Source organism: Labrus bergylta, chromosome 16, assembly GCF_963930695.1.
Source record: "Labrus bergylta chromosome 16, fLabBer1.1, whole genome shotgun sequence".
NCBI classification, from domain to species: Eukaryota; Metazoa; Chordata; class Actinopteri; order Labriformes; family Labridae; genus Labrus; species Labrus bergylta.
In genome coordinates this window covers 16,427,915-16,454,278 of record NC_089210.1, presented here as the reverse complement: position 1 = coordinate 16,454,278, position 26,364 = coordinate 16,427,915, and the positions used below count along the sequence as shown (strand labels likewise).

Genomic DNA, 26,364 nt, shown 5'->3' with positions numbered 1-26,364 from the left:
GTGGTTTATACAATGTTATTCATGTTTCTCTGATCAACAAGGTACAGAAATAGCACGCTAATCCAATGCCCTGCCATTTTATGTGACGTATCTTCTGTTTCCTCCAGCTGGCAAGACTATTAGAAGCACTGGAGCGCTGAGATGAGGCTGTGATTCCCCTGAGAGGCAGAACTGGAAAATAATACGAGATGCAAAAGAGAGGCAGAACATTTGGCACCGCAGAGGAGACAGTCTCACATAGTAATGGTTTTATATCTAAGAATGAATTGCATTAGATCAGGGCCTTATGTGTTTTAAAAAAAGGGCCTTTATTCTGATCAGTCCGACTGCAGCTTTAAGAACATTCAGCTTGTTGATTATAGGAAAATAAGAAGTTGTATCTTCCAAATAGAACAAAAGCAAGATTTGATTTTACGTTTTCTTTATTGGCTTGTTGGCTCGGTAACTCCTAAATCCTTTAAATTACGGGAATCAAATTCTGATTTGAATAACCCGTTATATTATGAGTTCTAGGCTGCAGGGTGGTGCAGTGGTCACGGCGAGGAGGTTCCTGTTTTGAATCCCCGTCTGACAGGAGTCTCTCTGTGTGGAGTCTGCATGTTCTCCCCGTGCATGTGTGGGTTCTCTTCAGGTACTCCGGCTTCGTCCCACAGTCCAAAGACATGCTAGTTAGGTTAACGGGTGACTCTAAATTGCCTGTAGGTGTGAATGTGAGTGTGGCTGGTTGTCTGTCTCTAAATGTCAGCTCTGGGATTTGCTGGCCACCAGTTCAGGGTGTACCCCCGCCTCTTGTCAAATAACTGCTGGGATCGGCTCCAGCCCCCCTAAGACCCTGAATGGGACAAGTGGTATAGCTAATGGATGGATGGATTATGAGTTCTGTGTTCGATTTAAATAAATCTTGAATTCGCCTTTCCTAATATTCTGGCTACAAATACTTTTTATACCATCTTCACCAACTTAGCATCTTAGCTAACATTGGCCAATTAGCACCGAACAAACAGCACAGCTGATGAGCTCTTAGATCGTTTAGTCACAAACACAATATGCTGGACAGTTTGAAAATGAGTCTTGAAGATGAAGCTCAATGATCAGATTATTTTCAATCACTTAAAAACACGTTTCAACCTCCTGGTGGCGCTAGAGGAGAAGTCAGGACATCCCCAAAGTGTGCAGGAGTCAGTCTGGGAATCGTGGATGTCTTCATAAAATGTAATGTGAATCCATCACAGCGTTGAAGAGATGATTGGACACTACCATGCTTAGAATAAACTCTGACGGTCTGTTTTCTATATCTGTATTATGAACGAGCCTGAAACTCTGCAGATAAATCCGCTCCTTGTCGTTCAGCGCCGTGCTATGTTCATGTCTTTTTAAGCTGTAATTAGAGATGTTTCTTTACTGAGGTTTGACTTCTCTGTTTCTTTAAATGATTTCACAGGATCGTCTCGCTGACTCTGATGGAACTTCACTCATTTCAAGTATTAAAATCTGCCTCTGCCTCACTGTCACATTGGACTCAAGGAACTCAGAGGACAACACGTCAACCTAAGGTCAGCACAAGGTCAGCACAAGGTCAGCACAAGGTCACCTGTTGCTTCTGTTGATGTTTTACAGAATCAGAATCGGGTTTATTGCTGATAATGTTCACAAATACAAGTATTTTCTTTGTGTTTTTGGTAAAAATAAGACAGACAGATATAGAGCAGCATCACTCCTGCTGTCAGAAGGACTCAATAAGACAGAATAAACATTCAAATATGACAAACACTACCAGTCAAAGGTTTGGACACACAGCAGAAAGAGTAATATCAATAATACAGTTTACTATATAATTATGATATAGCTACTGTAAGCTGTATCTAGGGCACATCTACTAATAGAAGGTTTTCTTTATTTTTTCAATTTTACACATTTAAGAATAATAGTTTATATTAAAACAATAAAAACCAAAATATTTCAGTTTATTTTTATTTTGGAAAGAAATACATACATACGTGCAGAGGCGCTGCTTGTCAACAGGCAAGGCGGCCTAAAATGTGCAAATTTTGCAGACAGTTGGTAACCTTCCTAAGGGGGCCCCACCTGACAGCACTTGTTTGCCCTGCTGAATGTTGGTTAGAGGGCCCCAACAGGCTCTAGAATTGCCACTGCATACGTAGGCATCAACTGGCTCTGGCAAGACTAATAGAGGCACTGGAGCGCTGAGATGAGGCTGTGATTCCCCTGAGAGGCAGAACTGGAAAATAATACGAGATGCAAAAGAGAGGCAGAACATTTGGCACCGCAGAGGAGACAGTCTCACATAGTAATGGTTTTATATCTAAGAATGAATTGCATTAGATCAGGGCCTTATGTGTTTAAAAAAAAGGGCCTTTATTCTGATCAGTCCGACTGCAGCTTTAAGAACATTCAGCTTGTTGATTATAGGAAAATAAGAAGTTGTATCTTCCATATGAGTTTCAGCTAACCGTGTGGTATGAAGATATTAATTTACGTTATTCAGGTCGGTATTTTTAGTCCGTTCCAGCACAATAAGAACAAAAGCAAGATTTGATTTTACGTTTTCTTTATTGGCTTGTTGACTCGGTAACTCCTAAATCCTTTAAATTACGGGAATCAAATTCTGATTTGAATAACCCGTTATATTATGAGTTCTAGGCTGCAGGGTGGTGCAGTGGTCACGGCGAGGAGGTTCCTGTTTTGAATCCCCGTTTGACAGGAGTCTCTCTGTGTGGAGTCTGCATGTTCTCCCCGTGCATGTGTGGGTTCTCTTCAGGTACTCCGGCTTCGTCCCACAGTCCAAAGACATGCTAGTTAGGTTAACGGGTGACTCTAAATTGCCTGTAGGTGTGAATGTGAGTGTGGCTGGTTGTCTGTCTCTAAATGTCAGCTCTGGGATTTGCTGGCCACCAGTTCAGGGTGTACCCCCGCCTCTTGTCAAATAACTGCTGGGATCGGCTCCAGCCCCCCTAAGACCCTGAATGGGACAAGTGGTATAGCTGATGGATGGATTATGAGTTCTGTGTTCGATTTAAATAAATCTTGAATTCGCCTTTCCTAATATTCTGGCTACAAATACTTTTTATACCATCTTCACCAACTTAGCATCTTAGCTAACATTGGCCAATTAGCACCGAACAAACAGCACAGCTGATGAGCTCTTAGATCGTTTAGTCACAAACACAATATGCTGGACAGTTTGAAAATGAGTCTTGAAGATGAAGCTCAATGATCAGATTATTTTCAATCACTTAAAAACACGTTTCAACCTCCTGGTGGCGCTAGAGGAGAAGTCAGGACATCCCCAAAGTGTGCAGGAGTCAGTCTGGGAATCGTGGATGTCTTCATAAAATGTAATGTGAATCCATCACAGCGTTGAAGAGATGATTGGACACTACCATGCTTAGAATAAACTCTGACGGTCTGTTTTTTATATCTGTATTATGAATGAGACTGAAACTCTGCAGATAAATCCGCTCCTTGTCGTTCAGCGCCGTGCTATGTTCATGTCTTTTTAAGCTGTAATTAGAGATGTTTCTTTACTGAGGTTTGACTTCTCTGTTTCTTTAAATGATTGACTCGCTGACTCTGATGGAACTTCACTCATTTCAAGTATTAAAATCTGCCTCTGCCTCACTGTCACATTGGACTCAAGGAACTCAGAGGACAACACGTCAACCTAAGGTCAGCACAAGGTCAGCACAAATTCTAGAGGGAGAGTTGTTTTTCTCTGAGTGACGACCTGTTGCTTCTGTTGATGTTTTACAGAATCAGAATCGGGTTTATTACTGATAATGTTTACAAATACAAGTATTTTCTTTGTGTTTTTGGTGTTAAAAAAGTATCTGAGGTAAAAATAAGACAGACAGATATAGAGCAGCATCACTCCTGCTGTCAGAGGGATTCAATAAGACAGAATAAACATTCAAATATGACAAACACTACCAGTCAAAGGTTTGGACACACAGCAGAAAGAGTAATATCAATAATACAGTTTACTATATAATTATGATATAGCTACTGTAAGCTGTATCTAGGGCACATCTACTAATAGAAGGTTTTCTTTATTTTTTCAATTTTACACATTTAAGAATAATAGTTTATATTAAAACAATAAAAACCAAAATATTTCAGTTTATTTTTATTTTGGAAAGAAATACATACATACGTGCAGAGGCGCTGCTTGTCAACAGGCAAGGCGGCCTAAAATGTGCAAATTTTGCAGACAGTTGGTAACCTTCCTAAGGGGGCCCCACCTGACAGCACTCGTTTGCCCTGCTGAATGTTGGTTAGAGGGCCCCAACAGGCTCTAGAATTGCCACTGCATACGTAGGCATCAACTTCACTATTTCTATTTATATAAGAAACACATGTCAAACATTTAAACATAAGCCTTTAGATCAAAATGTCTTTAAGATAATAACTTGTGTCCAAACATTTGACTTCCACTGTATAAGATAAGATGCATGACAGCAGCATAGAGAAAGGACAGCCAAAACAAGATCATACAGTGCACAACGAAATAATGAAGGAGCCGACACAGTAGATCATTTCAGCCCGCTTTATCATGATAACTACTACACTACGAAATTAAAAATGTTATAAAATATGTGAAATAGGAGTAATAATTAGACCGAACAGTAACGCAGGAAGGTAATTATAGTCTTGGTGGATGTTGATTATTGTTTGTGATTTGGGACGCACATAAGAGAAATCCCTAAAAACACCAAAAATAAAGCACCTTATCGTTTATAATGTGGAGCTATGAAGGGATTGGAGTTTGAATTTAATTTAAAATCTGTGAATGGAAAAACAAACACAACCCAAGTGGTGTTTCTACCGCACGCTGATACCCTGCAGAACGGGTAACGAGACAGCAGGTCACGTCAACAAGTAGAAGATGGATTCTGTTTACAGTTTCTGTTCCGATTCAAATCGACATTTTTAAGACCTCAGACTCCATAGTGACTTTTTTCTTTTTTGAGTAGTTATGTATGCTGGTGTGTGTGCCTGTGCGTGTGTGTGCCTGTGTGTGTGAGTGTGTGTGTTCCTCAGTGCTCTAGTTGCTAGGAAGCAGTACTCTGGGTGTCCAAAGGATATTAATATCTGATATTCTGTGTGACGGCTCCTCGGCTCTCTCAGGAGCCACACTTTGCCTGCTGGGCTGTGATCTGAGTGCTCGGGCAGAGATTAGTCGACTTCCCTGCCAAAGAACTGAACCATTTCAACATTTAAACTGAACACACACACACTCCACAAGCCAGAGAATCAGTTTAAATGTTTCCGTCTAAAATCAGAAACAACTCACCTCGTGTGCAAGGGCTCCCAACTTTTGCTTCCTTTGAGATCTCCCAGTTTTTTAGCCAAACTGCTAACTGCTAATATTTCTCCTCAGGCTTCCTTTAATTTCTCTTATGCATCTTTCTCTTCTTGTGCTCTTCGGTGCTTCTGATGGCTCCTCTCTCCTCTTATGGGTAGAACCACTCTTTCCTCCTGAGGCAGAAAAGTAAGCGTCCCCAGTGCACCTTCATGTCTTTGCCTCCGAGTTTAAACACGTCTCTTTCCCCCCTCAGCAAGGAGAGCATAACAATCACACACAATCAAGTCCTCCAAAAGTTACTCCTCCTTAGATATCCAGTCGATCAGAAACACACTAGAGTCAGAAAATGACTTCAGTACAGCAGTGAAGCCTTGTTTTGACCCTCGACGTCTTGATCACAGCGATCCCAAATTAAATGTGTGTGTGGCTCACGTGAGCCGTGGGGTCCGATCCAATCAAAAAATCGATTCCTCAAAGCTTATTTTAGAGTCATATGCAGTCAACAGTCTCTCACTTTCTTGGTAGATGTGCTATCTGATCTTGCTCTGCTGCAGATCCCACTCTGTATCCCACATCCAGTGAACTATTGCTCACTGCTCAGCTCTCGTCCTCCCCCTCCCTCTCACCGTGTCACTGTAGAAACTTGGCATTTGGAGACTACATGCTTCTCCCCCGACCAAGTGTTGCTCCAGCGCTGGTCAGCAGTGCAAGAGTTGAAGGAACCAAGTGGTTTATTCAGGACTGACCTGTACCCCAGAGACCAACTTCTCAAATGGATTTCTCTGATAAGGTTAAATTATTCTTTGAGGAATGGAGAACACCTCTGCATTTCTTAACACCTCAATCAGAATGACACTTTGGGCTCATTGGCTAGAACGGTCCAGTGAATCGACCCATAACAGAAGAAAATATGGAAACAAAGGAGTGATCAAACAATCTTTAATACAGGACCATACTCTGAATAAATTCTTTATTTTCTGAGAGTATCAGAGAGATCACACTTATCCAGAAAGAAAAGGGACTCCAGATGAAAGACCCCAGACTTTGAATTGCTGTAACATGGTCGTCGTGAATGTTTATATTTTGGGGCACTGGATAGTAGTGTTGTAGTCAAGACCAAACTCACCGAGACTAAGGAAAACTCGAGACCTAAGTGCTCCGAGACCGAGACAAGACCAAGACATTTAGGGATCGAGAATCTGTCAAGACCAAGACCATGGCAGGGTGAGACCAAGACCATAAATATCACTAAAATATCATCTTGTGTGTAGTGGGCGTGTCACTCACTTGTTTTTTTTACCTCTGGTAAAAAATTATGAATGAATCCCAGAAATTCATTGCGTTTTCCTTTTTATCACAGTAATGATGCAGAAAAAAAGCCGGCCACTAGTGGTCGTGACCCGTCTTGATTTATAATCCGGAGTCCGCCCAGTCCGAGACCGAGACAAGACTGAGTAAAAATAATTTCAATTCCGAGACAAGACCTTCAAAAAGTGGTCCAGAGACCAAGCTAGCGCCCCAGGTATGGAGGCTTTGGTCCTTATCGCAGGGTCTATGGGTTCAAATCCAATCTCGGCCCCTTTGCTGCATTTCATTCCAACGCTCTCTCCTCCCGATGTTTTCTGTCTCTAGGCCTAAAAATGTAACTTAAAAGAAAAATGTCATATTTTGATGCTTTGTGTGTTTTCAAACGATATAATCTGTTAATATAATGATGGACAGTTTTGACCCTTTAAAAACGTGACCGAAAGCTGCTGTGAGAGAAAGAGAATGCAGCGGTCGTTCGTCAGGTTCGTCTTCTGGACTGCGTGAACAGAAACACAAGCGACACAGGATTCAATCTTAAAACTGTCCAGACACCTGAGACTGACCAAAAGACAGACGGACGCTTCCCTCCATAGAGCAGCTCGCCAGATTTAAACAGCACGCCTCGGCATGGGAGTTTTGTAATTCTTTGTGTTTGTTTCACAAGTCAGAAACCGGATCAGTTTTTTTCCAGTACCGGCCTGACCCAGATTCACAAGAGGCCATCGCGGAGACACGCCTTGGGTGGAAGGTGTGTGTCATGCTGCAAAATGTCGGCCTCCAAAGAAGCTAAGCCGTGAAAGTCGGAGTATCAGTTTTCTGATTTTAAAAGGGAAACAATATTTGACCTATGTGGGGGCGTTCGTGCTGTTGGGTGTGGTTACAAAAGCAGTGAGACTGGAGATATCTTCACAGGAGGACAAGTGTGCACATTAACTGAATATGCACATTAACTTCACAATTGTAAATGTTGATAGGGTAACTAAATCCATTACTTTTTGGGGAGTCTGTCAGATTCTCGGCCTCTCACTTTTTAAAAAAAAAATGTCTGTTTATCCACATCGTCATCTTTGTTCTTTTCTTTGTTTAAAGTGCAACTTTTTCCATGAACACAAATGTGTTCCCAACAGCTGAAAACAACGATCTGACCTTCAGTGATTCAAATCTCTGTCAAACTGTAAATCTTCTTTAAAGATTTATTTTTGGGGTTCCTCTGTACATGGGGTGCGCTCACCAACCACCAGGCTACCAGCGCCCCAATCAGACTGTAACTTTAATTAAGGGCTGTGACTATATGCAAATATTAAACTTCTATATCGATACCATGGCAACAAAAATAGAATTTCGATGCGCTCGATGTTCGGTTATTTTTTGTCTTTAATTATCAGAAATTGTCTAAATGTCCCAAACCTTTGTGACATTTGGGACATCTAGAAAGTGTGGAAGAGTTTACTGACTCTTTCCTCTACTATACACCTGTTTTATGAACAACCTGTTCACCCCGCTGTAAAAGACTTAAACGTACGTTTTGCATCTTTCTGAAACTTCAAAAGGACTCGAGAAACGTCAGTATATTTGCAAACATGTGATTTTGAGTGAACCACCGCTGCTCTCTGTTTCACTCTCAGCAGACTTTGTTTAAAACATGACTTTTTTTAAAGCCGCTGCACTAAAATCGTACGTAATCTCAGCAGAGATTGTGTGTGTGTATGTGTTTGTATATGTGTGTGTGTGCGTTGTTTTGTTTCCTTAAAGCAGCACTGTGATACTTTTACCATACTGTTACAGTGATGTCAGGCCTGTAAATGGGTCATGGGTCCAGTCAGTGATGGCAGACCAGATGGGGACGTGCAGTGTGCTATCGGGTCGATAGCTCCTCGTACCCGGGCAAGTTATTTAAAGGTCGCCTTACTGCGGCACCACAAAGTGGGCCAGACCCGACCAGACTCAGGAGACGAGCTGCAGCGTTTGATCACCTTTCACATAATCAGCACACTCTTTAATTAATTCAAGTATTATATCATGAAGTGGTCACAGGAAATTTAAGTAAATGCAAAGGATGGAAGCGTCTCTGCTGAAGGCTTCAGGAACAGTCGTCCCTCGATTAACCAACTCTTACTTACTGAATTTTAGGTTTTATATACCAGAAAAAAAATGTCTCACTATCTCATAACAGAAGCTAGTTTCCTGCAAAAGCCTCCAACAGAATGGTTGCGCCTGTCAGTGTAACATAGCAGTGATCACGGAGGAGAGAAAGAAGAAACAGGAACACTGTAGAGAAAGTCTCTGTTGGCAGCCAACACCGACAAAAAACAACCTGAGTGGGGAGGAGAGGCGTTGTGCACCCACCATACAGAGAGAAAGGCTGCATGTACACAACTTACAGGACTTTTTTTTAGGGTCCTTTTCACAAACCTGATGCTCCAGATTTAAAATATGCTTCAGACCGGACTGATGAACATCCCGCCTCGCTGTGACAACGTACTCTCACCTTATCTAAAGCTTTCCTGTGAGTCGACATGTGCATTAAATCAAAAATGATAATCACACAGGTCTGTTATTCTACCTTCTACAAGGGGAAAGTTGTGATTTATTTCTCCTTGAAAGCCTCTGTGAGTTTTACAGGAACAATATAGTTCAGGTTTATTGTCATGTAAACAATGTCAGTCTGTTTGTGCATTATCCTCGTTCTTTTTTAGACCTGTCTCTGACTGCTTCAGAGAGGAAAAAACATCTCAACAGTGAATTAAAAATGTTGATCCATTACAAGTTAGCTTTAGACTCAGACCTAAAAGAGGTGACACTTAATGGATTGTGTGTCTGGTTATCGTTCATGTCTGTTTCTGTTCCTGCATCAAGCGTCTCTTTTCTGTTTCTGACATTTCTGAGAAGAGTAATCTGTACTAAAGTGCTTCCCCCAGATCTCCAACGGCCTCATCATTCTTCGTGCCGAGGCCGATGTTGCCAAACTGCGGTTGTTGCCAAACTTATATTTATCTTAGGTGAACAACGTAGGATTAATCCATTGTCATGGAAACACTGTCAAATTTGAGTTTTAACAAACACATCGCATGTAGGTCACACGCCTCTGGACCTGATTTTGTAACACTGTCCGTGATCCAACTCAAATTGGAAATAAAAATAAACACGCATGAAGCTCTTTGGTTTTCCCACTGGCTTGAAAACACAAACATTGATGTGAATCACACGTGCGCTCCGATCAGAGCTGCATCGGTGCTGGTTGCAGTAATCGATCTTTGCATGACTAAATGGGTCACTTATTTTTTTCGCGGGCTGAGCAGGTGCACCTGCGTAAACCAGTGTTTCTACATCAGCTGCTAATCAGTCATGATGTTCTGGAGCGTTTGTGGGGCGGCTGAACAAACTCTGCAGGTGCATGAGGAAAGCACTCCACACTCAAAGCAAAGCAGAAACTAACTGAGAGAAGTTAATGTTTAAGAGAAATCCACCAGAATCCCCTTCTTCAAATCCATTTAATGAAGCTACAATCAGAGTTATGTCATATACAAGACGTAAACAGGCGGGATAATAACCCTGAACACGATGATCGTTAGGTGGCTCAGTGGTAGAGTCAGTCGTCTCTCAACTGGAGAGTCGGAGGTTCAATCCCCAGCTCCTGCAGTCACATGTCAAAGTATCCTTGGGCAAAACACTGAACCCCAAATAGCTCCCGTCGCTGTGTTGGTGGTGAAAGTAAATCGAATATGAGACTTCAAAAAGGAAGAGCCCGAAGTGGCCGGTTCAATCAGAAAAACTGTTTAAAATCCACATAGACTATTTTACAGTGCGTACGTTCTCGTGTGTGTAACTCATACTGTTACAGTGATGTCAGTGTCAGTGATTGATGCACGCATGAAAAAGATAAACAAGCAAATCTTCAAGTTTGCTTACTTCATGAGGAATCGATCGTCTTATTGACTTCTCACTCACCAAACGGATTCAGCTGTTGTCAAACTGTAGTCGCCCTTTTCCCGAGTTTAAACCACATCCTACTTCATTTAGGATTATTTTGTCAAACTAACATTCCCACCATCCAAACAGAACTTTCATGCACACAAAATAGTTTGCACTCCCCTTGTCCAGTCCAGCTTTTCTATAACACGCTAAACATTTGACCTGCAGGATGAAAAAGTGCAGAAATGTTGTTTTTGTTATATTCAAATGGTCGCAGTCACCTAGAAGAAGCTAAAACGGTTTCCGACTTCTGTCCATGATGGAAAACATGAAGATTCAGCTCTGCTCTTTGGAGGTGTCAGCTCACATGTTTCACACGCAGGAGTCACCGGGAGGGGGGGAGTGTTGGGTTTTAATGAGGTGTGATATTCCTCTTCAGGAATACGAGACTGAGGAACACATCAACATCAGGATCAGGTCTTCTGTGAGGTCAATGAAGGAAATGATTTACACAGAAATCCCTGCACATGTAGATGTTTACTGTAAATCAGTTATGAGTATATAGAATAAAGTCAAACTGGGAACATCAGAAGAAACACACACACTGATAAAAAGGTCAGATCATTCCTGGTTTACTCCCATCAAGCTGTCGGGGTTAACTGAGGCTGCGGCTGTAACTTATCTCTGTGTAACGCCAGGCACATGACTTAAATGTCACCGCCATGTTCAGGATGGACGTGACTATAACAGTGATTGAGAAGAGTTTGCAAAATGTGACTGCTATGAAACCACCTGATCATCTGACTCTTTTCCTGTGGAACGGTTTGTCTGTCACCTGCCTGCAGACCCTGTGCTCCTTAGGTTCTGTGTGTGTGTGTGTGTGTGTGTGTGTGTGTGTGTGTGTGTGTGTGTGTGTGTGTGTGTGTGTGTGTGTGTGTGTGTGTGTGTGTGTGTGTGTGTGTGTGTGTGTGTGTGTGTGTGTGTGTGTGTGTGTGTGTGTGTGTGTTAGGGTTAGCTCGTTAGCTTGTTTTCTGAGCGCTCAGGTTCAATCTGCGCAGTACATTTTCACAACATGAGGAGCAACACGGCCGAGTGTTTGGTTGAGTTTTTTTCCTCAGTTTCGTTATCGTGTTTAAACCAAAACAGATATCAACAGCTGGGACATTTTATTTCACGATAAAGCAGCATGTTTAGTTTCACGGTTGGAAGTCATACGTTTAGCCAGTAAAGAAAACAGCTGCTACATGCAAAACATAACGAGCTACCGGAGCGCTACAACAACAAAACAAACAGTTCATGATATGAAGAGTTTGGAAGAACTGAAATACATGAACTCAACATAACAGCTCACTAGATTCATTCAAAGCTTGATGATTGTTTATTTATATTTACAGGTTATTTCAATGAGATTTTTTAGCCTTTTTTGTCGACTAAAACTAGAATCAAGGATAGTTGAACCTCAATGGATGCAAGAAGTCAAATATTCAGATGTTTGACTTCAGGTATTCAGACTTTAAATATTTAAATCTAAGAAAGTGAATTTATCTAATTCCTGTCAAAAATATCTCATTACTCCTATTTTACCCCACATTCACCTGACAAGTCCAGATCAAAATATAAAGCACAAAAAATTAAGGCCTGAATTGCTTGTAATGTAATGACCCCTCCGCACCACTAGGTGTTCCCATTTTGCTGGATAAAAAAAGACACAAGCGCTTGATGGTCTGTTGAGGCTCAATGGGCTCCCTGTGCATCTGGTGTCATCGAGCGGGATTGTTCAGATTAAAGTTTAATGCATGTAAAACATTTGAGCGTTTCACAAAGTGGCTTCCTCAGGTCCGCTCTCCACCTGAGTAGCGTCAGGTTTTAGTTTACTTCATCTTCTTTGTTTACATGAAATATAAATGCAGTCGTAAAAAATCATCAAACACAGGTAGTTATATCTTCAGTGTTACATTTTTAATATTAAAATTCTGAAACTGTTGTTCTTATTTTATTTCTTCAGCTGAAATATTTTTGTACATAAAAAAAAACCTTTTGATGAAGGAGCATTGCCTCAGTCTCAGCTCGCCGTCTGATGTCAGAGTTCAGGTTGTTTCCTGCTCCATCTAGTGGTACGATATGTTTGTAACATTTTTAAACAACTAATCCATCACACTCAGTTTTTGTTATTATATAAACACAGTCTGAGAGTCTTTGTCTACACTGTACAAAGTGCTGAGCTCCAACGTATAACATTCATCAGTCTTTGTAAAATGTTTTATCTAGAAAAGTCAGAGTGAAGTGGCTCCCTCTAGTGGTTCTTTTGATGCTTCTTCCTCTTAAATATTCACTTCTCCAGATCCAACAGATCATCACAAACATATTTACATGGTCAAAAAAAATCATGACGAACAAAACATCGTGTAACAACAAAAGTTACACAGAAATAAATCTTCTAAACCGCAGCTTTGCTCTGAATGCAGATTCCACTCTCTCGTCTTGTTTCATCAGAACGACTCAAACAGTTTCATTCTCTCTTGGATGGAGAGACCTTCTTTCAAACTCTGCAAAGCAAACACACCAAGAAGAAACACAGACAAATTAAAAACAGAAGAAAGGGTTAAAACTCTAAATCTAATCTTCATATCAGGGCCCAAAGTCTCTAACTAGATTCTGATCCTCTGGTGCCCCCTGGTGGTGGAATGAACTGCCAAACTATGCAGAGTCCCATTGCACCTTTAAGAAAAAGCTGAAGACCCAGCGACCTTCATGATGATTTTTGGATTGATTTGATGCTGATTAGATCAGCTGTTGATGTCGTGCTCTGCCTCTGGTCACTTCCTGTCAGCAGCTGTGTCCTATCAGACTTAAAGCTGTTCGTTGTTTACTTACTCTCTTGGATAAAAGCATCTGCTCAGTGAGTCATAGAATCATCACGATTCAGTGATGTCTTACCTTCGATCTCATTCCTCTGATCTGACGCGTGAGGAAGGATTTCTCTGTTTTCTTCAGAAAAGCAGAGTTGTTTGTGTTTGTCACTGTGTTCTCTGGGGACGAGAATGAAGATAGCAGAAAGAGACGAGGGAAATTAATTCAAGGAGTAATTCTGCCTTGTGTGTAAAGTATTATTCTCTTTCTTTAAGAGGTCACAGTAAGTGTTTTTGTTATTTAAGGACAGTTTGTAGTTTCTTTAAAATGCAAAGCTAAACTAATCTGTGGCTTCAAATATGGCTACAGATATTAAAGCAGTGTCAGTCGTCTAATCTGTCTCTCCAATAAATAAATAGAAAGTCATATTTAGTTGTATAGCACATTTAAAACAGCCTCAGCTGATCAGCGATCACAGATAAAAAGAATAAAGTTAAATACAGAAAAAGAGAGAAAGAAAACAAAACAACAACAAAAAACAGGATTTTAAATCACATATTAGATTTGTTTTTGCTCATTTCAAAGGACACAGAGAAAAGGTGCTGTGTTTTAAATTAATGTAATGAGTGGCGACCAGGCGACAGAGAGGCGGCGGCTTCCCCTAGGTTTCCTCTGAGCTTGAGGGCCGTCAGAGAGAGAGGAACCTGAGTGATGGTCCTGGGGTGTAGGGTATTCAAAGTGCTGATAGATAAGAGGGGGCTTAACCATGGAGTAACTTAAAAACAAGTACCGGTAATACCCTTTTAAAATGAATTCTTACATCAACAGGGTGCCATTGAAGAGAGGCGTGTACAGTGGTAATGTGGTCCCATTTACGTGCAGCTGTTAAAAATCTTGCAGCAGCGTTTTGCATAAACTGCAGACGAGAGAGCGAGGACTGACAGACTCCCACATGGAGGGAGATTCAGGAGTCCTTAATATGCAAATGATGACGTGTTCTCATTGGTTATCATGTTTGTTATAATGAACACAAAGTTTCTCACCACGGTGCCGAGCTGAAGCGTCTCTGCCTAAAGAGGAGAACTTGAAATCTTCACAGAGTTTTTTGACGTCATGACTGATTTCATCCTGACTGTTTGAATGAAGAGCCTTCAGCTTGTTCTGGGCGTACAGTTTGTCCTGTAACACACACACAGATACACACTTAAACACACATCAACGTGTACTAGCTGGATGTGCATCATTACATACAGAACCTGATTAAACAGAGTGATTTACTGCAGTTTGATCATAATGATTTGAATGATCCTCCGTCTTGCAGCAAACATCAAATGATAGGAGAAGATTTCACAGCCTCTCAATGAAGGACAGAAACCGTCAGAACAGTCTTGTTAAAATCTGATTCTCTGATTTTGTAACCAGCAGATCCTCCGAAAGACAGAAAGTATTTTGGCTTCTTCTGCTCATGTGATTTTAAGTGAATATTCTCTGTTTCTATGTTTGACCTTTTATATTTTCTATTTTTAAGATATATTTTTGGGCCTTTTTGCCTTTATTGGAAAGGACAGCTGAAGAGAGAGACGGGAAATGTTGGAAGGAGAGAGGAGGGGATGACATGCAGCAAAGGGCCAAGGTCGGATTTGAACCCGCAGCCACTGCGACGAGGACTACAGCCTCTGTACACGGGGTGCGCTCACTAACTGTTAGGCTGCTGGCACCTCATGTTTGAACTTCTCTAAAACTATTCTAAATCATTGATCCCCTCTGCAATGAGATAACTAAACACTCCTTTAGGTTTTATGTTTTAACTGACTTTTTATCCTTTTATAGTTTTATTCAGCCTGGTTGTTTACGATCAGTCTGTGAAACATGGGTATCTCTTTTTAGGTCAAATTTTATATATATTTTTTTAGCTCTTTTCTGTACTCTGTTGTCTGTACTTCATTGTGTTTAATTTATGTTCTTTATGTGCAAGCTGCTCCAAACCAATTGCCCCAAAAAGGACTAAAATAGTTGTTTGAATTAAATAGGTTTCACTTGTTGCTTTGCATGTTCTTAATTTCATTTGTTCCACTTTTTTTCACTTCAGGTCATTTTTTTTTCCGAGTTCAAACAGATTCAGTACCATCCGCGCAATCTTCAACTCCTCCCTGAGCGAGCAAGCTTCCTGCCTGAGAAACTGCATCTCTGCCTCTCTCGCCCTCAGAATCACCTGCCACAAACGAGAAAAGCAAGCGGTATGTTAAAGTATATGTTACTGTACTATGAAGGGAACACTATATTTACTGTATAAATGCATTTAAAGCCCCTCAAACTGAATTCATCATGAGGTTAAAGCTTCACAGACGTTTACCTCCATCTCATAGAAGTCGTTTTCTTGAGGGATAGCATGCGGCTGCTTCCCATTCATGGAGAAACATCGCTGAGTCATCTCATCTGGTTCTCTCTGAAAGGATGACACAGAGAAAAGACACAGAGATGCATTTCATAAAGTGCTTTGTGTTAGTTCATTCAAACAAAGAACAAACAGTTATTAGGTCCCAGATTAAAGAAAGTGTTTGCACCTGCTTCTTTTTGAGCTCCTGGTTTTCTTTCTGGTATTGTATCGATGACTTTCTCTCGTCCTGCAGCTCCTGAGTCAGCTGAGAGTTTTCCAGACATTTCTGAGTGTGCTGAACCGACAACGCCTCGAGCTCCTTCTGCAACACCTCCAGCTCCTCCCTGCAGGGGGCGGAGCAAAACAACAAACATGTGAAGATGTACGGATGCAAAATAGGTCCAGTGGAAAGCAACTAAGGATGGAGCAGCTGAGCCTGAGGAGCTTCAGCTTTAAAAAACAAAACGTCCCAGAAGTCACTCACTCGTGCTCGATTTGTAGTTGTGTGATGTCAGCACTCTCCCTGATGTGCTGAGACCGTCGGCTCTTCTCCAACTCCTGTTTATGTGCTCTCCTCATCGCCACAATGGCTGCAGAAAGAGGCGACAGCTTGCATGATGATTGGCACTGTTCCCCTGAGTAAATGCAATTCCTTCAACTTTTCATGGTGAACTCGAGCTCTCCCTTAAAGCTTCTTCTTTCTAACATGTAGCTAAATCAATACTGCAAATAACCAGACATTATTAATTTAACTAGAACAACTTCTCCAAAAGGTCCTTTGACATGATGTAACATTCTGTTTGTATTAACAGGCCTACAGTGCATTTATTTTTGCATGGCTCCCTGCAGACAGACGATAGTTTACCTGCCATCGTGGCGGCCGACTCCTCCTGCAGCAGCTGGTCTTTCTCCTTCAGAAGAGCGTCCACCTCCTGCTGATGCTGCTGCTGCAGGTCACCCATCAGCTGTCTGTGCGTCTCCTCCAGAGCGGTGATGCTTTCATCAGATGGGGCCTACATTCAAATGACAAATCATTCTTCTGCTGAGGTACACAGGTGCAAAGATAAGAGAGAATTACAGCGTCGCTGTGTGTGCTGATGAATGCTCTCAGTCATATTTGTAGATAAGAGTTTTTCACAGGGATCATTAACATTAGATATTTGATTGAATGTACTATAAAAAACAAATCTGGATGATTAACTGGTTTGAAAATGAGCAGCACCTTCCCATGCTTCCAGTTGATTCAAAAACCCTTTCTACAAACATAATCTTAAAACAAACCAGCAGCAACACAGTCGAGCAACTATGTGATAATGTTTCTCTAAAGTTCTGCAAGGGTTTTTTAGAAATAGTCATTTTCCTGCAGGGATTTACTTTACGACTGGATATGAATCACTTCAAAGATCAAGTATCTTTATTACCTCAAGTATTACGTGATCCTCCTGATACGCTTCCCTCCCGGCTGTTTCATCACCTCCAGTCGTTGGGTTCCTGAGCTCCTCTTTTGTCCTCCTCTCCATCACAGTCTGGTCTGATGAGGAGGAGGTGCATTCAGTGACAGTTGGGGCTTTCGTGCTGGTTTGAATCTGCTTCTCTTTGAACAAACTAGACTTAGTGTAGTAAGCATGCAAGTGTTTCATCTCTTCTTCATGGATCTGCTGCAGCTTTTTTATCTTCTCCTGAAACTCTTCCTCCAGCTTGTTCATCCGTTCCTCGTGATAATCCTCGATTTCCTGCATGTTTTCCAGGAGTCTCTGGTTCCCGGTCTCTTCTGAGAGGATCTTCAGCTCAACACGCTCCAGTTCTTCTCTCAACGCAGAGTTGTCCTCCTGGAGCTGACACAAGGTGTAATTAAAAGCCTCCTGCTCGTCCTTCAATTTGATTTCTTCCTCTCTGCACAGAGCTTGCAGTTTGTCCTTTAACATCTCGCTTTGCTGCTCTAAATCCAAGCGCAGTCTCTCCGACAAATAAATCAACTTTGCTTGCTCCAGCATCTGATTTAAGTCAGAAGCAGAAGCGTTTTCCCAACAATCATCCGTACTGCAGTCTGCTCCATCTCCATCAGACGTCTCCTGGCACAGCTGGCGTAAACACTTAACTCTCCTCTGCAGGCGGGATAGAAGTCTCTCTAACCAGTCTGCTTCTCTCTCCATCACTTCCTTTTTGTCATCGTTTTCACCTGCCACTTCTTCTGAACATCTGCCCTCATAAGGAGCCAACTCTGGGGGGGTGATATCCACCAGACTTTTCCTCTCATGCTCCCTCTCTTTATTTCTTTCGCTTGTCCCGCTCTCAAATTCCCGTAGAAGATTTAAGGCAGCATACATGAGCTCTGCTTCAGCACAGACTGAATGGATGATGCCTTCTACAGGTTCTTTGTTGTCACATTCTGTCCTCCCAGATGGAGTCCTTCTCTCTGTCTTTAATGCTATTCTTTGGGAGATTAAACTTCTGTACCTGGCTGCCACATCTCCCTCATCTTCTCTCGGCACAAGGAGTGCTCGCCCACTCTGACTCTGGAGGACGGACACCATTTTCTTCACGACAAAGAGTTCCCTCATGAAACACTTTCCTGCACTTTCCATGTCGACCTCTGAGTGTTTTCTCTCAGCTGCAGCTGCTGAAGCTTCATCTTTCAGGATCTTCTCCTCTCCTCTGCCGGCGTTGCGTGATTCATGAATCTGTTTCTCTGCATCTCTCTCTCCTTGCTGAAGGCAGGCAGCAGCACTGGATAACTGCTTCTCAAACTCTGTTATATTAATCGGTGCGGATTGAAGCCACTCTCTGCAGACCTGTATGATGTTCAGTGCGACCTGAAACCTTCCCACCAGCATCCTGCAGCAGTTCTCTGTCTCCTGAGCAAAGCGCTGGCTCTGCTTGGCCTGACTGTGCAGCAGCAGACTGAGGTGCTGGGCGGTGGCTCGGCTCTGGGTCAGCTGGGAGCAGAGGTGGGGGTCGTGGCAGCCTGTGTGACCCTGGTGCTCCTCCAGTCTCTGCATGATGTCCCTTAGCTTCTCCTCTGTTACAAACAGCTTCGTCTCAAGAGTCTGGATCACGGTCATAAACTTCTCCGGGTCGTCATCAGCTGTGACATCACACTGCTGAGATGAGTCAACCGTGAGAGAACCTGACTGTTCAACAGCGCCTGTGTGGTTTGACACCAGGCCACTGTCTGCTTCCTTTGTCCTGACTGGATCAGCGGTCTGTTGAGGAGTCTCTGAGGATTCATTCTTCTGCTGAGAGGTGGAGCAGCTACACTCTGTCATCGTCTCATTCAGCTTCGCCTCCGTCTCCTCCAGACTGTTTCCTAACACCTCCATCTTCAGCAGGATTTCAATCAGCTCCTGCTCCTTTCTGTCCAGCAGCCGCTCGTAGCCCTCTCTTATGTCCTGAATATCTGCCTCCTTCTGCTTCACCCTCCCTAAGGCCACCTGCAGCTCCTCAGAAACTCTCTCATACGAGTGCTCCATGTTGTAGTAGTGCGTCTCGTCGGTTTTCAGGCGGCTCTGCAGCCGACTCACCTCCACGTCTGCCTCGGATAACTGACTCTGCAGGTCCTCACAGCGACGCTCCAGCTGCTCTCTCTCCTCCTGAAGTTTCTGCACAGCTGTAACTGTACATGTTAGCTCTTCCTGGAGCTGCTGTTGAGCTCTCTCAATGCCCCTGGTCCATGTCTGACTCTTATTCAGGCTCCCCAGCTGCTCCTCAGCCCTGTCTAGTCTCTCCTGGAGGACCTGTGAGTGTTGTTCTGCTTGCGCCAGACTAGCAGCCAGACTCCTCCGCTCTCTGTCCTGACTCGCCTGAAGGAGCAGGAGGTGCTTCTGCAGGCGAGCCTCTTTCTGAGCCTGGGCCTCCTCATTAGCTTGAAGTTGAGTTTTCATCTCTTGCAGATTTTTCTGTAAGAGAATGGCCTCCTCCTGGAGACTGTGATAACCCTGCACCTCCTGCTGCAGCTGTGTGAAACGAGACTCGACCTCCCTCCTTTGCTCCTCAGCCTCCTTCCTCTGCTCCTCAGCAGCACTCAGCTGGGACTTCAGGGAGGCCACGCAGCGTTCCCACTCCACCCGCTGCTCCTGAAACCGCCGGCGGTCTTGCTCCAGATGGGCTTGTGCGAGTGCCGTGGCATCACCAGTGACCAATAACTGTGCCTGCTGAGCCAAGAGATCCACTCTACTCCTCAGCTCAGCCTCTCTGGCCTCCTCCTGACTCCTCCTCAGAGCCTCCAGCTCAGAGTGGAGGTTATGGTTCATCTTCTGCAGTCTCTGTAGAGCCAGAGCTTGACCCGGAGAGCCGTTTGAAAGACTGCCAAGCTACAGGAAGACGACAAGCTTTAGTTAAGATAAACTGTTTCTGCATGTTGTTCTTCATATAGAAATGATGACTTCTTTAAGTGTGAATATTCAGGATTTTGTGTGTGTTGTACCTGTGAAGGAGAAGGATTCTCTCTCTGTTGTTGTAGCTCTTCCTGCAGATCACTGTTTATCTGCTGCAGTCGAGACAATTCCCTCTGTGTCAGTTCAAGCTTCAGAGGAATTTAAAAAACTGTCACGCTGGACATTTATGTATTTTGTATCAGAACAGTTTGAAGACACCCCGACATGATCTTACCTCTTTTATAAGTTGCCCAGTTTTCTGCTCATGTATTGAAACTTGTTGTTCCCCACTCGTAGTCGTGCTGTTCATTTGATCAGTTTCACTCTGCGTGGTTAAACATTCATCCAAACACTTGTCGTTTGACGGCATTGTTGTGGAAGAAGAGGTGCGACTTTCTACTACTGCAACCACTGAGGATGAATCGGTTGTACCTGGCGCACAGACGAGCAAAAAGAAATACATTTTAGTTAAATCCTGTTTTTATTATTTGTCTGTCATTCTTATAAAATAATCTAGTTTAAGGTGACTCTGCTCAGACCAAGATGAGGGAGCAAAACATTCAAAGCAAAAGAATCTCTCAAACTTGATCTCTTCTCCTATAGAGCTACTCAAACTTCTGATGACATTTTTTTATTCTTCCCAGTTTGTTCACTGACTCACCGGTCTGTGTGGAAGCACCTTCACCCTCCTCCACCCGCTCTGATGGCCCGATGGATGATGTGATGGGGGAGTCGAAGGGTGAAGTGGGGGAGATAATGTGACAGGAGGAGATTGTTGACGAGTCGGAGCTTTTATCAGCAGGACTCTGCAGTGTGAGCTCCTGATCTTTGTGCTGTGTTTGTATTTCCTCTGCACAGTCTGGTGAAACGCTGTTTGTGTGTTCAGATTTCTGCAGAGCGTCAGACTGATGTGAGTGTGGCTGCTGCTCTGACACAGAGCTGTGGGAACACCAGAGACAGGTACAGACTTCACACAACAGGTAATGTGTTTAGTAGGGTAGAACAGAAACATGTAAAGGGTTAAGGAACTGGGATCACTTCATTATGCTGCACATCTGCACTGCTTTAACTTTATTGTTGGAATCCTACAAATGACTAGTATTTATTTAGGTGTAAAATAAAATAGTTTGCTTGTTGCTTCGAAAAAGGAATGGACAATGTTTTTTTGTGACCCTCCCCGTGTGACTGGGCCCTGGAAAGCTTTCCCTTTATCCACCTTCATATTGTTTAATTACATTTTTAGTGGGACTAATTTTTGGCGTTGTTACATCTTTGAAAACTGTAAAATAAAATATCTGAGTAAACAAAAATGCAGCACTTCTAGTAATAAATAAAAAATTTTTTGTTTTTTTTAACCTTGTGGCGTCCAGTGTAGGACTGGGCCTCACATTCTTCAACACGGCGTGGACCAGGTTACGTCTCATCCCAGAGGTCATCGCACAGAGTGAGTACACTCCATCTCTGCTCTGTGGGAAACACAGATATCATATTTAAGATCATTCAGGTCACACATTAGAGCGAAAGGCCGAATAATCGTATTAACATCTCTGAAGAGTTTATCAAAAACATCATATTGGATCAAATCAAAGACCCTGACTTCTTCAGCCCGCCGCTCTTCTGTTCCAGAAAATATTAAAACCCACTGACCCTCTTTGTCTGCCATCACCACACAACTGACAACTAAACTAAGATAAAACAACTCCAACTGCAAATTACCAGGAATGATATCAATCCATGTAAAGAGCAAAACATAACAAATAATCGAGAGAGGTAAAAATACACGTTATGGCTCCTACAACCAGAACAAACAGTGCGCCAAAAACAGAATCAAATATTTCAGAACCACCATCATTTTTCTTGTTTCTCATCAAGAGTAAATAAATGATACACGTTCCAGTGAAGCTAACCTGTTTCTTAACTTTGTTGCAGTGCTGATGACATTCAGAGGTGGAGACCAGCGAGGACGAGGACTCTGCAGGCTCAGAGGAGCTGCGTGTTTTCATCTTCTCAGCATCGTCACCGTGACACAGGTCGCTGTTAGTCCTTCAAAGACAGAGCAGGTTATCACTCACTGCACATCACTATCAGCTTTTATTCACTTCAACATTTCACACAGCTCTAAGACAACATTTCAAGAGAACACGTTGAAACAAAAGTCTTTGAGCAACAGTTCAAAACAACAAACCTGCTGAGCTGGCCAGAAGTCGCTCGTCCTTTTTTCACCTGTAAACTTCGATCACTGTGCTCTGAATCTGTTTTAAAGACGGCAGCAAAGACAAAAAAAAATGTTCTTACAAAATCTTGAGAGAAAAAGAAAAAATAACACTTTCAAACATTACAACCACAATGAAGATTTTAAAGGATTTATAAAGAGGATATCTGACCGATCTCTTGGTAGATATTAGTGAGTGAAATAAATGAAACAAGTGAACATACTGTCTCTGCTGGATTTCTGGTCCAGTCTGCTGAGCGAGCGGCTGCTCCGGCTGAACGTGGCGGTGGTGAGAGAGGAGGTTTGGAGGGACGAGAAGCTGCGGCTGCTGCAGAGTGGTAGAGGCGGTTTGGCAGGGCGAGGAGCTGCTCTACTGCTCGGCGGGTTAATAAAGTTCTGCTGGCCGACGCTGCTTCTCTTCAAACTGCCTCCGGCTCTGCTGCCGCTCACAGACGAGTCCAACCCTCTGCTGCTGAAGCTGTTACTCCTCACACAACTCACGCTGGCTTTAGACGCACTGCTGCACGCATGTTTACCTCCGCTCCTCACAGGAGGTGATAAAGCTGCTGGTTCCTGTGGGAGAGAGGGAAACAGAGCAGAGTGATTATCTGAGAAAATAAATCAAAGAGACAGCTCTCTGTGATGTTTCAAGGTTTGAGGATGACACAGTTTAGATATCAAACATCGCACCCTCTGCTAAACCCTCCTCCAAACTCGGACTCTTGGACGCATACAATCCTATCAACTCTGGAGAAAACCTTTTAATCCTCACAAGAGCTCTTAATTTGCTTAAGTACCATCTGACCGACTGTGACCGCTGACAAACACACACAAACATCAAACTTAATCACACTTGAGCATCGGGAGGCCGTCGCACACACACACACACACACTGTGCGGGGTATTCTCTGGAGATGCAACCTCAACAACTGCAGAGGTGATCAATCTGGGGCCGAACCCCGAGACGGAGAAAATCAATGAGAGGAGGCTGAAGAGGCCTGACTGAGCAGGTCTGCTGCTCGTAACTCCACTGACTGGATCTTCACACATTAATGGAGACATAAATCACAATGAAAACCTGCACACACTCAGAGGATCTCATAGTCACTGATGGGACGGTTTATATTCTGAGTATTAAATAAAAATGAAGTCTAAACACTTTTATATGCACAGTGCTCTAATAGAGGAAGAGTTAGGGTTGTTAATCTGGGAAATAAAATATTTTAACGCTTTTAAAACCAGATTTTTAAAAAGCATATCTCGCATTTTACATTATTGATAAAACAAAAGGTCGCGCCCCATGTTATAGTCCTCCAAGTGGGCAGCCCAGGTTCAAGTCCAGCCCGAGACTCCTTTTCCTGCACGTCATGCCTCTCTCTCTCTCTCTCTCTCTCTCTCTCTCTCTCTCTCTCTCTCTCCAATGCCTAATTTATATAAAGGCAAAAAGCACAAAAATAAAAATCTTTAATTTGGGTTGTTATTCCTGAGATCTCCACTTATTTATCTCATTATCTCTGGATAATAACGCCCAGATAACGAATACATTTTGTCTGCTTTCTCAAGATTTTGAGAAATTAACCTGTTATCATAGGACAGCAGCATTATTACCCCGAGATATAACAAGATAAATAAGGCAGGATCTCAAGGAAACAGCCAAAATTAACTCGTTATCAACGGGATAAACAAATCAAATGTTTGGATGTATACTGCTGTACTTAGGGCTTCTGCATCAGGTCACTCTGGACAAACTTAATTTAGATGTTCAGGTCAGAAGTGTCACTAAATGAGCAAAGCAGCGTTCGTCAGTGAGACACTCACCCTCCTCTCGGCTCTTTGTGTCGGTGTGTTGCTCTTAGAGTTCACCAGGTTGTCATGACACCTGCTGGAGAAAAGATTCAGATCATTAAATCACCCTTCAAACTCAGAAAACATCAGATATTCAGCAGTTTATGTTCATTTACGTTGACTTTATTCAAACACATTTATCACTTTGTTTATATGAAGAATTCATGAGCAGAGGCTGAAGAATGTAGCCGAGTTAATGGAAATGTTCATAAACATCTGAGACAGTTATGATTAGGATGATGTGTGCAGTCTCTACACTGTCAGTAATTTCTGTTTAAAACAAACAAAAAGATAGACCGCAAAATCATCTCGATGTCACGTAGCTCCTGAAAGAAAATCATAATTTCTTTCTGATTTAACGTCCGAGGCTCTAATCAGGAAGCTGTTATCACCTCAGAGGAGGCAGAGGGACATTTCATACGCAGTAAATTAGCACCCAGAGCTAGCAGCATGGTGCCAGGATGTGCACTGACGTGATTTGGCAGCCATATGAGAGTAAAGTGGAGGCTTGAAAAACAACATTTAAATCTTTACCACAGCCTGTAAACTTTAATGTTCACACAGAGACAGAGGGCCAACAGTTGAAGAATCAAATCAACCTTCAGTCAAGACCTGATGAATGTTTTTAAATCTACTGAGAACTCAGTGCTTCTCCATTTAGGCCTGTACATCATGTCAGACACAATAACATGTTATTTACGGAAAAACCTAAAAGAAGTCAACTTACCTCTGCTTCTTGGACATCATTCTAGCTGTTCAATAAATAAAAACACTAAATGAAACTATGAAGACCAGCGTGAGATCTTCAGGCTCACATTGTTAACCGTCTGTTCTCATTCTCACCGCGGCAAAAATCAGAGAGAAGAAATCACAGAGAGGTTTGCTCTACAACAGTGTGAGAAAGAAACACACCTTTACACACTCTTATTCCAAACCCGGATAAGAGTTTTTCTGGATTAGGCCACGAGCTTAACGGGATTACTCCACTTTAATGTGAGTGAACTTGATGTACCTGCCGATGACGACGTCAAGGAAAACGGAATATATTTATCAAATTTAGATTCATATCAGAGTTTGTTTGACCTCAACACAATCAGGGACAAGAACAGAGAGAAATACACGACCTCTCTGAGATTCAACTGAAGATGATTTACCTGCTGACGGCTCCAAGGACACACACACACACACACTCCACTTGAGGAGCCGTGACCTCACCTGACCTATCAAACACTATTAAATGCAACAAGAGCTAAAGAAGCTGAACTAATGAGTCGTTCATTTAATTGAGTTTGTCGAGGCAAAGAGGTCAGAGGAGTACGCCAAGAAGGCGGTAAATTAAACGATACACATTAACGCTGTAAAGTTTAAAGAATGATTATCATAATTTAATTAAATCAGGAATGATGTCGATGTTAGGTGATTGGTTTTTAAAAAATACTTTATTTTATGTAAAGAAAAACACTGTGTCTGTACCTTTAAATATGTAAATGAGCTGTGTCTGACCACGCCCCCTCTCTGGAAGGGCTTTGGTGTACTCCGTGCTTTCTCGCTCCATGTCCTATTGTTTACGGTGAGAAGGCAGACTCAGAGGGCAGAACAAACACCTAGCTGTGGGAGTGTCACCTACCTGGGGGAGGAGTTACTGCCCTTTGTGATGTCATGAAGGGAAAATCTCCAAACGGCCTGTTTGAGCACACATTTTCTGAAAAGTGGAGCAGGCAGAAGACGGAGAGGATGGACTTTTCTCATCATTGGGGGGTTTGTAGACAGACTAGAGACACATGTTAGTGTTAGAGAAACATGTTTTTGTGTAATATGTTGGTACCTTAGGGCCCTATATAAGTCATGGACCCTAAAAATCATCCTAAGCAAGGTACCTTCTCGAGTACTATGCTGTGTGCAGAACAGCAAGAGGAAATTAATTAATTAATTTCAATTAATTGATTCATTATATTGTAATGTTGCTTCAAGCCACAGGAATATCTTTATGTGTTTATATAAACAGGCCACATTATATTTAACTTTAAAGATCAGTACTACTTAAAATATTTCTAATAAACTTTGTTGATGTGTTTCCTCATGGTTTCTTCTTGTCTGACGATACCCGGCGCTGATTGGCTGTACGTCACGTGACCTCACAGCTGATTTCGTTGGATGGAGTGTT

At 42.5% G+C, this 26,364-nt stretch overlaps 2 protein-coding genes and 1 long non-coding RNA gene across 5 annotated transcripts in view; 1 reads left to right on the top strand and 2 right to left on the bottom strand.

Moving 5' to 3' along the window:
* kcnj12b (potassium inwardly rectifying channel subfamily J member 12b) overlaps nucleotides 1–5,994 on the bottom strand; it is a 10,751-nt gene extending 4,757 nt beyond the window's left edge. The window contains exon 1 of the mRNA XM_020653236.3: nucleotides 5,312–5,994. The gene's annotated coding sequence lies outside the window, so the exon portion shown is untranslated. The remainder of the gene's footprint in view (nucleotides 1–5,311) is intronic.
* The window catches only part of LOC136183010 (uncharacterized), a 25,169-nt gene extending 9,006 nt beyond the window's left edge, over nucleotides 1–16,163 (top strand). Inside the window, exons 3-4 of the long non-coding RNA XR_010668855.1 lie at nucleotides 14,922–15,630; nucleotides 16,024–16,163. This is a non-coding gene — a long non-coding RNA (uncharacterized lncRNA). The remainder of the gene's footprint in view (nucleotides 1–14,921; nucleotides 15,631–16,023) is intronic.
* Nucleotides 12,481–26,364, bottom strand: LOC109998416 (trichohyalin). Of its 3 annotated transcripts, none has more exons than XM_065964488.1 (18): nucleotides 24,928–26,364; nucleotides 24,174–24,237; nucleotides 22,580–22,928; nucleotides 22,329–22,395; nucleotides 22,051–22,186; nucleotides 21,500–21,609; nucleotides 20,805–21,082; nucleotides 20,379–20,575; nucleotides 20,194–20,292; nucleotides 17,192–20,080; nucleotides 16,636–16,783; nucleotides 16,255–16,405; nucleotides 15,958–16,114; nucleotides 15,747–15,839; nucleotides 15,519–15,605; nucleotides 14,437–14,572; nucleotides 13,481–13,572; nucleotides 12,481–13,089 (listed from the first exon to the last, which is right to left on the bottom strand). In XM_065964488.1, exons 1-18 carry the CDS (start codon nucleotides 24,945–24,947, stop codon nucleotides 13,033–13,035), a joined length of 5,130 nt encoding a protein of 1,709 aa, XP_065820560.1. In that variant the 5' UTR covers nucleotides 24,948–26,364; the 3' UTR covers nucleotides 12,481–13,032. The 3 variants fall into 3 exon arrangements, with proteins under 3 accessions (XP_065820560.1, XP_065820562.1, XP_065820561.1); XM_065964490.1 differs by having other exon boundaries at nucleotides 16,255–16,360; XM_065964489.1 differs by having other exon boundaries at nucleotides 20,194–20,256.

Excerpts from the sequence above, each read along its gene's own strand:
- LOC109998416 (XM_065964488.1), bottom strand. The coding sequence starts at position 24,947 with ATGATGTCCAAGAAGCAGAG. Across the intron at positions 16,115-16,254 it reads CAACTACAAATCGAGCACGA|GGAGGAGCTGGAGGTGTTGC; the intron begins GTGAGTGACTTC and ends CGCCCCCTGCAG. Across the intron at positions 15,606-15,746 it reads ACGACTTCTATGAGATGGAG|GTGATTCTGAGGGCGAGAGA; the intron begins GTAAACGTCTGT and ends CGTTTGTGGCAG.